The sequence below is a fragment of the Squalius cephalus genome, assembly GCF_949319135.1.
Source record: "Squalius cephalus genome assembly, chromosome: 22".
In the NCBI taxonomy this organism is placed as follows: Eukaryota; Metazoa; Chordata; class Actinopteri; order Cypriniformes; family Leuciscidae; genus Squalius; species Squalius cephalus.
The window spans coordinates 30684774-30703306 of NC_137143.1; the positions used below are offsets into that span (position 1 = coordinate 30684774).

General features: G+C 35.8%; 1 protein-coding gene across 2 annotated transcripts in view; it reads right to left on the reverse strand.

Moving 5' to 3' along the window:
• Nucleotides 1–18533, reverse strand: part of flnba (filamin B a) — an 83760-nt gene that overhangs the window by 15212 nt on the left and 50015 nt on the right. The window contains exons 17-35 of one of the 2 annotated variants that reach the window (XM_079857053.1): nt 18344–18513; nt 18103–18220; nt 17400–17656; nt 16420–17017; nt 15791–15964; nt 14976–15138; nt 14026–14186; nt 13265–13432; nt 12555–12678; nt 12321–12474; nt 11067–11256; nt 10007–10254; nt 8712–8792; nt 6522–6624; nt 5470–5610; nt 4025–4153; nt 1881–2054; nt 564–722; nt 275–478 (exon numbers count right to left, since the gene is read on the reverse strand). In XM_079857053.1, coding sequence (XP_079713179.1) covers nt 275–478; nt 564–722; nt 1881–2054; nt 4025–4153; nt 5470–5610; nt 6522–6624; nt 8712–8792; nt 10007–10254; nt 11067–11256; nt 12321–12474; nt 12555–12678; nt 13265–13432; nt 14026–14186; nt 14976–15138; nt 15791–15964; nt 16420–17017; nt 17400–17656; nt 18103–18220; nt 18344–18513 — 3516 coding nt within the window. The remainder of the gene's footprint in view (nt 1–274; nt 479–563; nt 723–1880; nt 2055–4024; nt 4154–5469; nt 5611–6521; nt 6625–8711; nt 8793–10006; nt 10255–11066; nt 11257–12320; nt 12475–12554; nt 12679–13264; nt 13433–14025; nt 14187–14975; nt 15139–15790; nt 15965–16419; nt 17018–17399; nt 17657–18102; nt 18221–18343; nt 18514–18533) is intronic. The other variant, XM_079857054.1, reaches the window with a different exon arrangement.

Below are 18533 nucleotides of genomic sequence, written 5' to 3' on the forward strand. Positions count from 1 at the left end.
TATTATTATTATTAATGTATTTATTATTATTATTATTATTATTATTATAATAAATGTAATTATTATTATTATTATTATTATTATTGTAGTTATTAAAGAAAAAATAATAAATGTAATAAATTAACAATAGCTATTTTATATATATAAAATAATTATTAATAATTGAAAATCTATTTTAGTTAATAAATAAGATGAAATAAAAATAAATAAATTAATAAACAAATAAATATAAAAGATAAATAAATATAAAAGATAAAATCAATCAATCTCTCACCAGCTTCCCTTGTGTCCACCACAAAGTCGGACATCTCGAAGGTGTTTCCCTCCACCAGCCCCTGTCCGAAGACCTTGACTCTGCTGGCGTCTCCGATCTCAGACTGGACCACCATGATGGTGATGGGGCTGTTCGGGACATGCTGTCCGTTCTTCTTGATGCTCACCAGGTGCTCCCCGACTTCTCTCGGGATGAAGGAAATGCCTGAAGAAGAAATGACCAACCATGTGTTATCCAAAACCAAACTCATAGTTTGCAAAAAGAACAAGTGAACAGATCCCAGACGTACCGATGTGGTTGTTGGGTTGTCTCTTGAGCAAACACGGCTCGTCGCGACCAGAAGGGGCTTTGATGCTTGCGCTGAGAAGACTCAGATCCGTCTCCGTGATATCCAGAGAGAAATCTGCAGCGGAGCCCAGCTTCACCTGGGACTTCCTCTTATTGTCTTCTGCAAAGTCAAGTCACCTTCATTTATACAGCACTTTATACAACGCAGACCGTCACAAAGCAGCTTCACAGTAACACACAGAGAACATAAGGGCAACACTTTACAATAAGGTTCATAGTTATTATTTAACTATATGTGACCCTGGATCACGTCACCAGTCTCGAGTCGCACGGGTATATTTGTGGCAATAAACAATACATTGTATGGGTCAAAATTATAGATTTTTATTTTATGCCAAAAATCATGAGGAAATTAAAGATCATGTTCTATGAAGATATTTTGTAAATTTCCTACCGTAAATATATAAAACATGTATTTCTGTGAGTGAATGCAGGACAATCGCCAACATAAATGAACAACTTTAAAGGAAATTTTCTCAATGTTTCGATTTTTTTGCACCCTCAGATTCCAGATGTTCAATAGTTCTATCTCGGCCAAATATTGTCCTATCCTAACAAACCACACATCAATGGAAAGCTTATTTATTCAGCTTTCATGTGATGAATGGTTTTGTGGTCCAGGGTCACATACTAGTTAACATGAATTAATAATGAACTATGGTTCTACAGCATTTATTAATCTTTGTTAAATGTTAATTTCAACATTTATTAATACATTATTAAAATAAAGAGTTGTATGTTAACATTAGTTAATGCACTGCGAACTAACATGAACAAACTATAAACAACTATTTTTATTAACTAACGTTAAGAAAGATTAACAAATACAGTAACAAATGTAGGTTACACTATTTTAAGGTGTCATTGTTACAGTGTAATTATATACTTAACTACCGAGTAATATTAATGGACTACATGTACTTACTATAGGGTTAGGGTAGGATTAGGGTTTGGTTGAGGGTTATTTGCATGTAATTATGTATAATTTACTGTTAATACTATGGTAAGTACATGTAACAAGGACACTGTAAAATAAAGTATTACCCAAATGTATTGCTCATGGTTAGTTCATGTTAGTTAATACATTAACTACTGTTAAATAATGAACCTTATTGTAAAGCGTTACCAAAATAATCAGCACAACAGAGACAAAATTCATCAAATATGAGACATTCAAATTATGCTTTTTTTTTTTTTAAGCAAAATCAGGTCAACAAATGTGAAGTTCTGAGGAGAGACGTGAAGCAGAGATGTGTACCTGTGACCCTGGCGGTGAAGGGGCTTCCAGCGATGTGCTTGTCGTTATAGCGGACGAGTATGTTGTAGTCTCCAGGTAGTGTGGGCAGGTACGAGACGCTGCAAGTGCCGTCTTTGTTGTCCACACAGCTGATCTCAGCCTTCGACGGACCTTCAATGGCCAAATCCAGTCCGCCTGGTGCAAAACACAATCATCATGTTTTCTAGGCAGAGTTTTCTGGCCAACATCAATGGGTAACACTTTACAATAAGGTTCATTAGTTAACATGAACTAATAATGAACTGCACTTACACAGCATTTATTAATCTTTGTTAATGTTAATTTCAACATGTACTAATACTTTATTAAAATCTTGTTAAAGGGAAACTCACCAAAATTTAACCTAGGCTCTTTTTGTTAAAAGTAGTCGATCTCCGAATGCAACGTAATGAACTGACTCCATATGAGGAAATGTCATGAACTTGTACTTTCAAGGAAAAGCATGATAACTTAGAGAAAAAATTATCGGTGAATTTATATGGAAACAAGCTTTAGGAGCTTTCCATCTTTACTCTCCTCATGCTACGTTGCATTCGGAGATCGACTACTTTTGACTGACTAAATTCCAGCCACCGGAAACACTAACTGATAAAGTGAGTCGTACAAAATCTTTCTTTTTAGTAAACTTTGTGTACACAAACAATGCTCTCAATGCTGGAGTTCATGTGTAGAGCCCCTGGTGATACTTCAGCACAGTTTCATGTTGTGTCGAGCCTTCTTAGTGTTTTAAAAATAGTGATTTTGATGCTATCATAGAAGTGCCCCATGCACTCCCATTCAAAAGGCTTTTTGACCAAAAATGAAAATATGGTCAATCTTAAAAGTGGCGTTTCCATTCTAATTATGCTTTTATACGAAAGTTTGGTAACACTTTATAATAACTGCACGCTATTAATCATTAGTTAAGCATTACTAAACAGTTAATTCATCATTTATAAAGCATTAATAGACATTAAGCAGTTTATAAATACAGCTATAAATGCTTTATTCTTGATTTATAAGCATATCTATAATGTGTTTAATAATTGTATTTTGATACTTTATTAATGATCAATTTATCATTTCTAAATGAAGTATTGCATTATTTACAAACCAGTTATATTATTTACCATTATTTACAAACTAGGTGTTGTCATTGATTAATAAGATCACTTAGAAAGTGTAAGTAAATGTAGTAGATTCAGGGAGTTATAAAGCATTTAGTAGTGGTCAGTTCACTATTTTTGTGAGCTCATCTAAAGTGAGGACTAGTTATGCTTTGTAAAGCGTTTATAAAGGAGATGTAAAGACTCAGTTATCTTCTAAACTGAAAAAGGAAACAAACACACACAGTGATACAGAACATAGAAATATTTAACAGCCTTTAAATCTCCTTTATAAACGCTTTACAAAGCATAACTAGTCCTCACTTTAGATGAGCTCACAAAAATAGTTAACAAACCACTACTAAATGCTTTATAACTACCTGATTAACCCTGAATTACAGTAGAAATACATGTTAATAAAGCATTTACTAACACACTAAGTAACTATTACTATATGTCTGAATAATAATATGTATTTAAACCGTTTATTAATCTTTTACTTACACTTTCTAAGTTATCTTCTGAACCACTGACAACTCCTAAATAACCGGTTTGTAAATAATGCAATACTTCATTTAGAAATGATAAATTGATCATTAATAAAGTATGAAAATACAATTATTAAACACATTATAGATATGCTCATAAATCAAGAACAAAACATTTATAACTGTATTTATAAACTGCTTATTAATGTCTATTAATGCTTTATAAATGACAAATTAACTGTTTACTAATGCTTAACTAATGATTAATAGCGTGCAGTTATTATAAAGTGTTACCGAAAGTTTGACTCGGGTAGATTAACAAAAAGAGCCTAGGTTCAATTTTGGCGAGAGTTACCCTATAACGTTTGTTAATGCACTGTGAACTTACATGAACAAACAACGAACGAACTAACGTTAACAAAGATTAACATATACAGTAACAAATGTATTGCTCATGGTTAGTTCATGTTAGTTAATACTAATGAACCTTATTGTGAAGTGGTACCCATGAATGTCCAGTGTTTGTACACACCTTCGGAAGCATCTTCAGTGTAGATGGTGAACATGGCGGTTTTATTGGTGGTCCCGTAGACCAGACCCGGTCCGTATGCGGTCACGTTGGGGCTGTTTGTGTTGTTGACGTAGAACTGCAGAGGGCTCTCTGAGGAGAAAACATGCAGCGCATTCAATACAACGGCAGAAACACACACACACAACAGAATGGAAACATTACAATGAGGCAGAGCAGCTGCTGCACACGAGCGTTCGGAGAATTATAAATTATGAATATATCTGAGAGGTGCTTTTGTTCTGAAATGCAACTTTTACTTTTAAAACATTATACTGTATGTGTTATTTTCTTTTGATTTTGGGGTGAAAAATGACCTGGACCGTTTTCATGCAATTCACACAATTTTTTTTAATATGTATATATTAAATCATATGCATTAAAAATATATATAACTAATTTGCCTTTACGTACATAAAACCCAATAAAATAAATAAAATAAATTCAGAGCAATAAAAATGAATCAAAACAAAACCTGGTTATGAATATGATGGGCAGTATTGTTGTATGCATATCATTTTAATACAAATATTTAAAAAAAGCTATATATAAATAAATGCATTAACAATGAGCTTGTTTAAACATTGATTTTTCACTACTGCTAGAATTGTTGTATATACTATGTATGTTATTTTAATAATACATTAAAAAACCTAGCAGTAGTGAAAAATCAATTCAAAACATTATATTTATACAAGCTCATTGTCAATGCTAACAGGATATCCTCATGAAGATTTAGACACTCCTAACAGAATAATTCAACTCTAACACATTCTCCCTGCCTTATATGGAGAAACAAATCCATCGGATGAGGCTCGACTATCACATTCATGTGATGTTTGCTGAGGTTACTGATGGCACTGGACCAGCGACTGGAAAACATGAAACTCCAGCCATAAAACAAGCACCTACATGAGGATCTGTACCCAACACACACCAGCTCCAAACACAGATTCCTCACGCCTGACGTCACCCATCAGACCTTTCACCAGTCCGCCCTCAGTCAACTTAAATCTATTCAAAAGGTGAAGCCTTCTCAACCTTCACACACACACACACTCCCATGGATCTCTGGGACAACGGAAGGCCTTATAACAAATCCTGTCAGCACATTCATCACACAGATGAGATGAATCACACTCTTGCAAGCTTAGGTTCCAGCAGGCAGTATTAAAGAGATAGTCCACAGAAAATTTTCTTTTTTTGAACCCATATTACTAACTTTCATCAATCAGCACAAAACGAGATGTTTAGCAGAACGTTCAAGCTCTTTTTCATAAAACAAAAGGTCACCATATGCTTTAATTATATGGAAAATTCCAGCAAGAACACTTCAAAAGAAACTAACAACATTAATGGATCATAATGACATGAAGAGGTGTGTGTGCGCTGTGGTCCTGGACTCTGACCTGGGATGTGTGAGCCGTTGTATTTAATGTGCATTTCATGAAGTCCAGCCTCTGTGGGCGAGAACTTCACTGTGACCGTCCCGTCTTTGTTGTCGATGATCTCAGGCTGGGCGGTTTTCCCCGACGGCATGTGAACCTCACCTGGAGGACAAACATTAAGAGTTCGGTTTATGCTTTTTGAACAAATATCACTGCAGATTTACAGCAAATCACTAGCATGAAACGCTTTATGAGTGACATTATTTTCATGATGACATTTCAAAAGTTGAAAAATGTACAGGTGAAACTCAAATTTGAATATCGTGCAAAAGTTAATTTCAGTAATTCAACTTAAAAGGTGAAATTAATGTATTATATAGACTCATTACATGTAAAGTGAGATATTTCAAGCCTTTTTTTGTTATAATTTTGATGATTATGGCTTACAGCTTACGAGATTTTGAATTTGGGGTTTTCATAAGCTGTAAGCCATAATCATCAAAATTATAACAAATAAAGGCTTAAAATATCTCACTTTGCATGCAAAATAATACATTAATTTCACCTTTTAAGTTGAATTACTGAAATAAATTAACTTTTGCACGATATTCTAATTCTCGAGTTTCACCTGTATATATTTAGACATGCATATATGCACAGATACATACATGCATATTTTCTAGAGAAAAAAAAAAAAAAAAGATTTTTAGGACCATTAAGATATTTGTCATTATGTTGGCATAATTTAAGAATAACGTGAATAAATAAATTTTGTACTGCCTTTGAAATGATGATGATTCAAGTAATTTATTTTTATTTTTCTGCATTACAGTAATAAGAATTTAGGGGAAAATTCTGCTTCGTTTACAACAGTTTCATAATGAAAAATATCTTAAACCAAAAATATGCTTAATTTTTTGGGGGGGGTGAAATATGACCCTGACATGAATTGTGTTTAAAGATCTGCATTGAGCAGCACTAAACCCTTTAAGTTAAGAAAACCCTTAGTGAAAATGTGTTTTGAATTTAACTTAAAGGTTTTTCTTAAAGGGGTGTCTTTTGAAATCTCTCACCTGTGATTGCCCCCTTCCTAAACGTAAAGGGAATCACCATATCGAAAGGTCTGTATCCCGTCCCGTTCACACTGTTGGCAGGGATATACGCGCCATCTGTGACCTGTGAGGCAGCGAGGAGAAATCTGAGTTAATGAGAGCGGACGGCACAAACGCATCCGTTAGATCTGCCTGTCAAACATTTCCATGTTTAGTCAAGCCTGTGCGATCCATTCTGAAAGCAAGAGCGCTGTGGACGAGAAAAGACATTAACAGCCCAGTGATTCAGCCACAGCAGAAGACAAACGTGTGTTAGACACGAAACAGAGGAAGACGAGACCGGCCCCCCAGCACACCTGACAAAGCAAAGCGGCCTGGAAAAGAGGGAATGATGAAGAAGAAAAACCCCCAAACCGAGGTAAACATCTCAGAAATAAAGAAAATGATTGTGTGCATAGAACGAAACATGTTGAGACATCATCTAAAATGAGCCCTGTACAGATAGATGACACAAGGAAGGAGAGTTACTGATAAATGACTCCCGATTTCACCTGGAGGGAATGAGGTAATCGCTATGAGAAGAATTACAACTGTGTGTTAAAGGATTGGTTCACTTTCAAAAAATTTTGCTGATAATTTACTCACCCCGATGTCATCCAAGATATCCATGTCTTTCTTTCTTCAGTCGAAAAGAAATTAAGGTTTTGAGGAAAACATTCCAGGATTTTCTCCATATAATGGACTTCAATGGCAACCAACGGTTTGAAGGTTCAAATGTCCGTCTCAATGCAGCTTCAAAGTCTCCACACGATTCCAGTCGAGGAATAAGGGTCTTACCTATATATTTTTATATATATAAAAATCATCCGACATCTTTGTTTTAATTTATTATTATTGCTATTATTTTTAATTATTTTTCGTGACCTTTCCAACGTGATGACGTAATACGTGGCGCATCTCAAAGAAGGTACAAGACAGGCATTTGTGGTTAAAAAGTTTTTTTTTTTTTTTTTAGAAAATGGCCGATCACTTGCTAGATAAGACCTTTATTTCTCGACTGGGATCGTGTCGAGACTTTGAAGCTGCATTGAGACGGACATTTGAACCTTCAAACCGTATTTTGTCATTGAAGTCCATTATATGGAGAAAAATTCAGGAATGTTTTCCTCAAAAACCTTCATTTCTTTTCGACTGAAGAAAGAAAGACATGGACGTCTTGGATGACATCGGGGTGAGTAAATTATCAGCAAATGTTTTTTTGAAAGTGAACTAATCCTTTAAGTTTAAGTACACATTAATAGATCTGTACCAAACACCACAAAAGCTCCCAAACAGACTATAGGAGCTAAAATATGTTCATTTCAGTCAATTTCAAAGCGTCCTCAGTATAGAAGGCAATGCCAGAGTGACAACAATCGTTAAAAACTATTTAAAGAAGTTATGTTGAAGTCTATTCTGAATTAATTTGATCAAAAACACATTAAAAATAGTGAAATTACAATTGAAAATAACGGTTTTCTGTTTTAATAAATTTGAGGTATAATGTATTCCTGTGATCAAAGCTGAATTATTTAATTCATTACTCCAGTCCTCAGTGTCACATGATCCTTCAGAAATCAGTCTAATATGATGATTTGCTGCTCAAGAAATATTTCTTACTATTATCGATATTAAATACAGTCGTGCTGCTTAATATGGCCCCCAAACCCTTTGAACGGTGTAGTGTATTTCTGCTTTGTGGTTTCCTCAAACTTTATGCCGGCAGAAAGCAGCGGCACACGAACCGCATAATGGTTCTGAGGTTAATGTCAGAATAATGAGCAATTTAAAACCGGTGTTCAATCCAAACAAAACTATGTCAGTCTAAACACTCAGGCGTCGAGTTTCCCTCTGCTTCTGTCATCAATGAAACGCACTAGTGGGAAAACCAGAGTGTGTTCAAGACTAATCAACGAGAGGAGGAGGAAATAGAGGCCGATGAGCCATGAAGAACCATTCCAACCATTTCCTGCAAAAAAAGCGATTCTTGGTTGGTCAAAAACGAGGAAGAACTGAACAGAAACCCCTTGACCAACACAAACAAGAAGCACAAAGAGGTGACAGGGTGTGTGTGTGTGCGTGTGTTCAGGAAGCTGGAGGTCAGTGCAAAGGCTGAAAGAGCGAACGGTGACGGGAGTGTGTGGCTGGGGTGAGACGTGTGTGTCTTTGTACCCAGGGCTGGAAGCCGACGCCCGGTGCAGTCTTTTGCTGTTGGACTGACTGCTGCTGCATCATGGGAACTTCATCTGTTGCCTGGGAAATGATATGTATGGACATGAAACTTCAGATAAAAGAACACTCAACACAAGCACTCAAACACAGACGCCAAATTGTGCCAATCCCGCTGTACATTCGTTCTTGCTGCTGTTGTGGTAACAGAACTCCATGTGTTGTTATAACTGAAAGATAGTGTAGATATAAACATGTTTACAGTTCAACAGATTCTTCACACAGTTGTGAGTCAACGCTGAGAATGTAGGGCTACAAGATTCGCATTTTCTACTTGCATTTCTTCAGAGAAAAATTGTGATTGCAATTTAAAAAAAAAATTTAAATCCATGTTTGTGGCACAATTTGTCCAAAATATTTCGTGATTTTATATCAATGTGACTAAAAAAAAAAAAAAAAAAAAAAAAAAAAATTAATAATAATAATAATAATAATAATAATAATAATAATACAAAAATAAAAGTAATTATTATTATTATTATTATTATTATTACTATCATCATCAACATTACTTGTCATAACACAACATTATATCATTATTATTATTATTATTATTATTATTATTATTATGTATTTAAATATGTATTTATTATAATGCAAAACTATTAAACAATTAGAAATACTACTAATATATTTTACTGTAAAACGAAAAAAAAAAGAAAAATAATGTAATAATTTTACAGTACAACTTATATTGAAATAATATTTAAATATTTTTTCATTCTCGAATGTCAAACAACCTAGCTTTAATTTTGGCAACAAAAATTAAATGTATATTAAATTGAATTAAAAAAGCCATATAATTTGTATTCTGATTTATCGTGCAGCGCTCTGAGAATGCATTGTGTTTTGCATTGTGTTATGAATTAAGCTCTGACGCAATCTGGAACACAAAGATGCATGAAATCAAGCTTGTGTTGCTAGAAGCGTTTGCATGTGTTCTCATATGTATATGTTTCAGGCCTAAATCAAAACCTTACCCTTAACATCACAAGATATGAAAACATTAATGAAACAAGTGTGATCATTTGTCTTGATAATGCAAAAAAACGACATCTTAATTCAGGAAGCCCCCCTCCGAGCTCGAAAGAATGAAGTCCAGATGAGGATATGATGACAAATCACTGAACCTTAAAAACGGGCCCGTATCTATTGCAGCTTCTTAAAAACCTAAAGTCTGTTCAATATGGTTCTCTTTAAGAGAGCAAGAGCTGATGTTATCACCGTTTGCTTCTCACCATGACTTTGAAGGGGCTCCTGGGGATGTTCTCCCCTCCAAACCGCACGTAAATAACGTAGTTCCCGGGCTTCGGCGCCGTGTAGAAGATGTCAAAGGTCCCGTCCTCGTTCTCGATTACATCAGCTTCCACCTCAGTGCCGTCAGGAGTGACCACAATGCAGGAGACCTTCCCTTTCCCGGCTCCTTTAGCATTCACCACAAATCCAACTTCCTCTCCAATGCCAATGGTTGGCCCAATGCCAGGTCCTGGAGAACATGGAAAATTTGTATAGATTTTCAATAGAATTTTTCTTGATGGGGACCATGTTTTCTAATCACAAGTTTGTGTTTTAAAAAAAAAAAATCAGCACTGTTACTTTATGTAACTGGATCCTTTTGATCAGACAGCTTGGTCAAGATTCATAAATATTAATATTAGGGCTGTCAAACGATTCATTTTTTTAAATCTAATTAATTACACGATGTGGGGATTAAATAAAATCGCAAATTAATCGCACATCAAAATTGGGTAAGAGAAATTACGCCCCCAAAAAAAAAAATCATTTAAAGTCATCATTGTGTTAAATGAGAAAAGCATCAAATATATATTACAAAAAGTAGCTTTAGAATTTTTTTTTTTTTTTTTTTTTTTTGATTTAACAGAATTTATTAGACAAACTTTTAAGCTTTAACGGCCATGAGGGTGATTAAATTATGACAGAATTTTAATTTTTGGGTGAACTATAACTTTAATTAATTTTAAATTAATACGGTAAATAAAAAATAAATTAAAAAAATTAATGTAACGATACTTTAAATAAACTTAAACTCTTAGTAGGTGGTGGTAAATGTCCAAATTTACTAATTTAATCAAATTAGTAAGTGATTGAGTCATTCATTCATTCATTCAAGATTCATTTTGTTCAAATGGCTGATTCATTCAGGAATGAAGTAAATGGTTCTCTTTATGAATGAGTTATTGAATAATTGGGTCATATATACACACACACAAAAATATCCATTAGCTGTGTGTGTCCTAACAAAGTCTAGAAACCCCTACAAAACGAGTGTAGACTTACCCGTGACCGTACACTTGCTGGCATCTCCTGTAGTGGTCGCTCTCACTCTATATGGAGAAGTTGGGATCTCGTCTCCGCCATACTTGATTACAATAGTGTAACGGCCCACCTTGTCTGGCAAATAAGACACTTTGTAGGTTCCATCCCGGTTGTCCAGAATGTTGGCTTTCTTGGATTTACCATCCTGATCCTGAAACGCATGAAAAACCATATAAATGTCCTGCAGGACCACCTCAAACCTCCTGGAACAGAGACAGCAGATGTGGAGGTCCTCAGATGAACTGAGAAGCAGTTTAAAACCACTAGAAGACACAGAGAGGAGCTTCATCAACAAGAAAAGGGATGGAGGAGGAAGAGGTTCAGTTTCCCCCTGGATTTCCTGCTGCAGTTTGGCTTTCATAACACGTTCATTTATCTCACTGCTGGCCTGCCGCATCGGTCGCAGTGCATGTATCTGGAGTCCAAATGGAGGAATCAAAGCTAGTCCTGGATAACTGGAGCAGTAACTTCTCAAAATATAAAATAACATGCAGCATCCAAGAGAAAGATGTATGAAAGATTAATTTTGCAATATGCAACTATGTGGTATTTGTGGATCCCTATTCATCTTTTCCATTGAAAGTCAGAAACTGAATCCACATGTGATTTTACAGTCTGTTGGCTGATTGAAAACATTCTACTTAAAATCTACATAAATTTAAGATAAAAGTATTATATAATTTTTTTTTTTTTATATTGCAATACAAAATTGTAATTTTTTTATATTACAAGTACAATATGCATGCATGTATGTATGTATGCATGTATGCATGCGTATGTGTATACAGTATATATGTATGTGTATATAGAATATACATGTTTTTATGAATATTATAATTTAAAGCTTAATTGTGTATATATGCATATACACAGTATAGAAGAATATAATATATAGAAGAAAAAAAGAAAATCTATAGTTTTTTTTTCGTTTTTTTTCTAATATCTGTGTGTGCAATCTAATCTAATAGATAGATGTATGTATGAAAGTATGATGTATGATTTTTGCAATATGCAACCATGTGATCCTTGTGGATCTTTTCCAGTGAACGTCAGAAACTGAATCCAAATGTAATTTTACAGTCTGTTGGCTGATTGAAAACATTCTACTTTAAAACCAACCTAAAAAAAACTCATTTATATCAATCAGTGATATTCAAACTCTAATCCGTTTGTCCAAAACCACAAGAGGACGAGCCTGAGCCCGTCAGTACTCACGGTAATCTGCACGGACAGCTGGCCTTCACCGGCATCCTTGGCATCGATGGTGAACTCGACCGGAAAGCTGGCGGAGAGACCCGTGGTCAGGCCGGGGCCGCTGGCACGCACTTTACTGGCATCATGAGTGGGCTGAACGCGCAGTTTGAACGGACTGAAAGAGATATTTGAAGGATTGATGACATCTGTGATTATGGTTTGATAGCAGTAGTGAATCTAACAGAAGTACAGTACCTGCGTGGAACTTCCTCGTCTGCGTATTTGACCGCGACAGAGTACGAGCCCTCCACAGACGGAGTGTATGCCACCGTGTGTGTGCCGTCACCATTGTCTGAAACGTTTACTGGTTCAGCCAAACCTGCAAACAACAACTTGGTTACAGTCATACAAAACATTCAGGAGTATGACCAGTACTGTACTACAGTACGTGTAATCATACTATTATTACTATATACAGTCACACAAAACATTCACTATTCTACAGTCACTTTTGTTTCAGATGTTTTTGACTTTCTGTGGCTAGAGTGACGAATGAACCAGAAGTAATATTAACTACGATTTTTAACATAACTTGTCATTATTTGACATTATTATATATACAAAATAACCATATTATATCACTAACCTAAACATGCAACAGTGAGAAATGACAGAGCAACATAATACTGCAAGAAACATTTATTGTTGCATAACATTTTATATAAATATATTTAAAAAAAATTTTTTAAAAAATGAATAAATATTTTATGTTTAAATGAATTAATTATTTAATGTTTGTCTGTGTGTTATGCTAGTATTTATGAACAAAGGCCCCCAAAAAGAAAAGAAAAAATACAAATAATAAATAAACAAACAAAGAAATGTTCAAGTATATACTGTGCATTATGCTAGTATTTAATTCAGAGCTAAATAAAATAAATGCATAAATCCGAATGCATTTTTACCTTTAGGTCCGGTTACGGCTACAGACAGAGGAGCGACGCCAGCTTTACTGCAGTCCACAGTGAAGGACTGTGGGATTTTAGCTCGCACTCCAGAACCAACACCAGGTCCAGAAATCTTCACCTTACTGGAGTCAACAACATCCTTTACGGGCACTTTGAACGGGCTTCCTATAATGCAAACAAAAAGATCAACACTTTCAGATTCAGACATTGATTAGTGTGTCCATGCAAGCTAATGCAACTCACATCGAGCGATTATAAGATACGGTGTGAAGCAGGGGAAAAGACACAAGATAAAATCAAAGCCTCAGCCAACTCTAATGAGTAATAATAATAACAACATTAATTTAAACAAGATTTTAGATGCTAGAATGTTTTATTTATTGCTATATGGTTGCTTAAGCGTTCTGAAAGAGTTCATAGTCTGATTAATCTCAACTTTCCAACAACTCTGTCGTCCTCTGAAATATTGCTCTAGCAAGATCTATACACTTGATTTAAACAATCTGCATATCCATGTGGGAGAATCACACTCTGTGGTTTTGGCACACTGAATGTTTTCAATGAAACGCGAGGACATAATGTCCACCAGTGAGAATGTGGTAGATCCGGGATACGGGAGATCTTGCTTCCCGGGTGTAAAACTAATGAAAACAAATTGGCAGGATAGTTCAAGAAGGGGGAAACCGGGACTCCAGTTTAAAACATGCTCCAGTAATGCTTTCTTCTGGACTTTAAGTGCTTCGTAAGGGTTAATGTACCTGGAATGTGTTGTCCTCCATATGTGATGTTGACATCGTACAGACCAGGAACGTACGGGGTGTATTCCACATTACAGCTGCCATCTTTGTTATCTTTGCAGGACATTTTAGACTCTGATGGGCCTTCTACGGTTATTCCCAAACCACCAATACCAGCTCCTCTGTACGGATCAGAAGAAGGTTTAATGGTTATTTTATGTTCTTGGTAGTATACAGAACAATATCTCCACTAGCGTTCACAAGAAGTCTCTAATGCTCACCAAAGTTTGCATTTATTTGATTTAAAAAAAAATAGTTAAAACTTTGAAGAAATTTGTAATGGAAATTAAATGCATTGCAAATGGCATTTAATGTGCAAGTTAAGCTATTAAAGGAATAGTACACAAAGATTTCAATTATGTCATTAAAAGAAAAGATTATAATTTTTTAATATTTCATTTTATGTAAACTATTGATTTAAAACTCGTGCTTTAATTATATATGTTCCAATTTTTAGGTTGGTAAGATTTGCTCAATAAGGCTGCATCAAAAATAAAACAGCTTTCTTAAATAACTGTGAATATTATTCCTGTGATCAAAGCAGTAATTTTCAGCATCATTACTCCAGTCCTCAGTGTCACATGATCCTTCAGAAATCAGTCTAATCTGCTCATTTCTGATTTTCTGCTCATTTTTGATCAAAGTTGAAAACAGTTTTGCTGCTTAATTGTTTTGTAGAATCATTTGATGAATATAAAGTTTAAAAGAACAGCATTTATTTGAAATCTTTTGTAACATTATAAAATATCTTTAGTATCACTTTTGAATGCATCCTTGCTAAATAAAAGTATACATTTCGTAACGTCAAAAAAAAAAAAAACATCTTACTGACCCCACACTTTTAAACCATAGTGTAGGGAAATTTTAGAATAAAAATAGCAAATGTAAGATTTTTTTTAAAGCTCGGACACCTGGTGATGATTGAGAACTTGTTGTGTTTGTCGGTCAGTGCTTCTTCTAGACCCGGGCCCTTGGCCTGCACACGTGAGGGGTCACATCCCTCTCCCACCCCGACCTGGAACGGGCTCTTGGGAACCGGAGTCTCGTCGTACAGAATCTCCACACTGTGGACTCCTGCATTGAGCAGACAAAAGAAAATTCACACTCCGCTTCTAAGAAACAAGCTTATGAAGCTTTCAAATCCTCGTACTGTGACATCCAAGTGATGGGGAAAAACTGTCTCAATGGTTCAAAATGTATTAATATCATATATTTTATCATGCATGCCTTAAAGATGTGTATTGTAATTGAAATCCACAGTTGCAAATAGATAGTGTAATAAAACAAACACTTAAATGTGTATTTTGGATGTTTTCTTTCCACTAGTCTGAAAGAAGAAAACCGTTCCAAAACCCCCAAACTGCCCAGTGCATGAAAGAACAATGGCTTTTCCTGTAGCGTCTTCAGAGTGTCTTAATAAATCATTGCAGTGCCGTCGTTGAGAATCATGAGCCTTATAAATGTGACCTAATTAGCTGAAAATTCTGGAAAGCTTTATTGCGGTTTTTCAAAATACACAAACTGTACAAGATGAAACCTGTAGCATTCCTGAAGCTTATAATAGCGGTTTCGATTCTCAAAGAACAAAAGAACTGATAAAACAAATAGCTTGCATTGCATTCATCTTGTTGCTTTGGATAAAAGCATCAGCCAAGTGTAGAAACATAAATGTAAACCCGTGTTTGTTAGGAAGAAACATTTTTAAGTAGCATGTTGTGCATTATACCGTTCTCAAATGGTGTGTATTCCACGTTGTAAGTGCCATCGCCATTGTCACTGATGGCGCAGTCTGTAGAAGCACCTGATGGATTCTTCACATGAGCTTTAATGTGTTTCCCGCCAGTTTTGGTCAAAGCTCGTGCATCCACCGTGAAGTTAGTCGTGGCTTCTCTGAAAACTCCTGCAGACCAGAGAAGAAAACACACAAAGATGAGAGCATTGACTTCACTAAAAACAGTTTTCTTTGTAAAAATGGCATCGCTTTTGAAGTAAAATGGGCATCTTTCAGAAAATTCGTTCTTCAGGCAAAGGGTCGTCTTGCACTGAATAGATACAGTGTGATAAAATAAACACTTAAATGTGTATTTTGGATATATTCTTTCAACTAGTCTGAAAGACAAGATATGAAAGCAAAGTAGTCCCGAAACGAAAGCCAAAGGAAAGAAGGTTCATTGATTCATGGAGGCCAAACATCACCAAGAAAAAAAATCGTTAAAAAAAACATTTTCAGAAACGTTTCCATTGGCTACAAGGAATGACGCATTATTAGTCCTTAAAAGTGAACATTAATTGGCTTTTGTAACCCATTTTATTTTGATATTCAATGAGAAAACCTTTGATTTTAGACGTCAATACCTTCTCCAGCAACTCCTGGTCCAAACACCTTCACTTTGCTGGTATCAACAGCTGGATCCACGTTCACTTTAGCAGGGAAGTTGGGAACGGTCTTCCCTCCGTACTTCAGCTGTAGCGTGTACATGCCCGCGGTCAGCGGGATGTAGGTGACCGTGTAAGTCCCGTCCTTATTGTCCAGAACTTCAGTCTTTGCTTTCGCTCCAGAATCAGACTCGGCCTCCAGCGTCAACTGTCCAGGTCCAGCTTTGGTACAGTCGACGTTCAGCACGCTGATCTCGCCAACCTTGCCTCGTTTCAGCCCGGAGCCGGACGCCACCACTTTGGTGGGATCAAAGGGGTACTGGATGTCGGCGTGGAAAGGCGAGCCGGGAATATGGACGTTCTCGAAGAGAATGTTAACTAGGTATTCTCCGGGTTCGGTGGGGAGGTACGACACAGAGCATGTGCCGTCGCCATTGTCAGAGCACTCGATTTTAGCTTCGGTTGGACCCTCGACGGTGAGGCCGAGTCCACCGGTGCCGGCGCCCTTGGTGTCGATGGTAAATTCAGCAGGGTTTGCTACAAGACCACCCTTCAATCCTGGACCAAACGCCTTGACCTGTACAGACAGAAGTACATTATAACAATGATTTTTTTTTTTTGTCTTCTAGGCGCGTCGAAAGAACACCATAGGTAGAGTACAAATCCACTTGAGAAAACCTCATAGTAAAACTGGGAGTTGTGAAAAATATGATACACCGGTGTTTTGCCAGATGAAAAGTTTGTCATCTTTTTACTCTTAATTCATTTTATAGCTGTATCATATATCTCTTGTAATTCCTTTTATAACCGTTTTAACTTTACTTGCTTTTATTTTGTGCTTATTTTAATTCCTTTTTGTGTAAAGCACTCTGAATTGCCATAGTATATGAAATGTGCTATATGAATAAACTTGTCTTGCCTTCTTAAAGAAATTGAATCATGCTTTGGTTTCTACATACTTTGCTGGGATCAGGAGGCAGCATGGCTTCAACTGGGAAAGGACTTCCAGGCACTGGATTGCCATCATAGACGACCTCCACCATGTAAACGCCCTCCTCTTTGGGGATGTACTTCACCAGACTGGCTGCTTTCCCAGGTTCCACCACGCAGGGCACAGATTTCCCCGATGGGCTGGTGATCTTGACTTCCAGTTTGCCCTGTCCACCCGCTCCACTTGTACCAATGGCAAACTCTTGATCCTCACCCACTTGCACTCCTGAAATAAAATAAACAGATTTTTGTTAATAAAAATAAATAAATAAATGAATTAAAAATAAATGAATAAATAATTAATTAAATAAATAAATAAATAAATAAAACAATAAATAAACAATAAAAACAAATAAACAATAAATAAACTTTTGATTTTCCATTCCATCCAGTTGTATCTTGGATTAAATTTTAAATAAATAAATGCATAAATAAAGTATTATATTATATATGACATACAATTTTCCAGGCCATCGACTTGGATCTTATTAAAACGCAATAATTAATGAATTAAAATAAACAATTTAAGTAAACAAGTAAAGAAGTAAATAAGACAATAAATAAGTAAACATACATTCAATATTCCATTAACTCCACTTTTATCTTGGATTAAAACTAAAATAAATGAATAAATAATCATATTACATATTTATTATATTATATATGACATACGATTTTCCAGGCCATCGACTTTGATCTTGTCAAGGTCAAGCGGAGCCGCAACACCAACAGCGAAGGGGCTTTTAGAAATAGGGTCACCACCAAAGGTCACGGTTATCACCATCTCCCCCTAAATTGGTACAGCAAACCAGAATTATGATGCCAGAAGATAAATCTTGAAAGATGTCTAATTTTCACATGTATCCTCTTTAAACTGCTTTTAAATCTGTGGCTTGCCACTGCAGATCCCTACCTGCTGAACTGGGGTGTACTTGACAGTCTGGGAATAGTCATAGTTGTCAATGATCTCAAAGTCTTGGACGGGCTGTCCTTTATTAGGTCCGGAAAACTGAACGTTCAGAGGAGCTTTGCCAGCTCCTTTGGTGTAAACGGTGAAGTGTGTTGGCTTTCCACTCTCCACACCTGAGAAAATCCAACGAGAG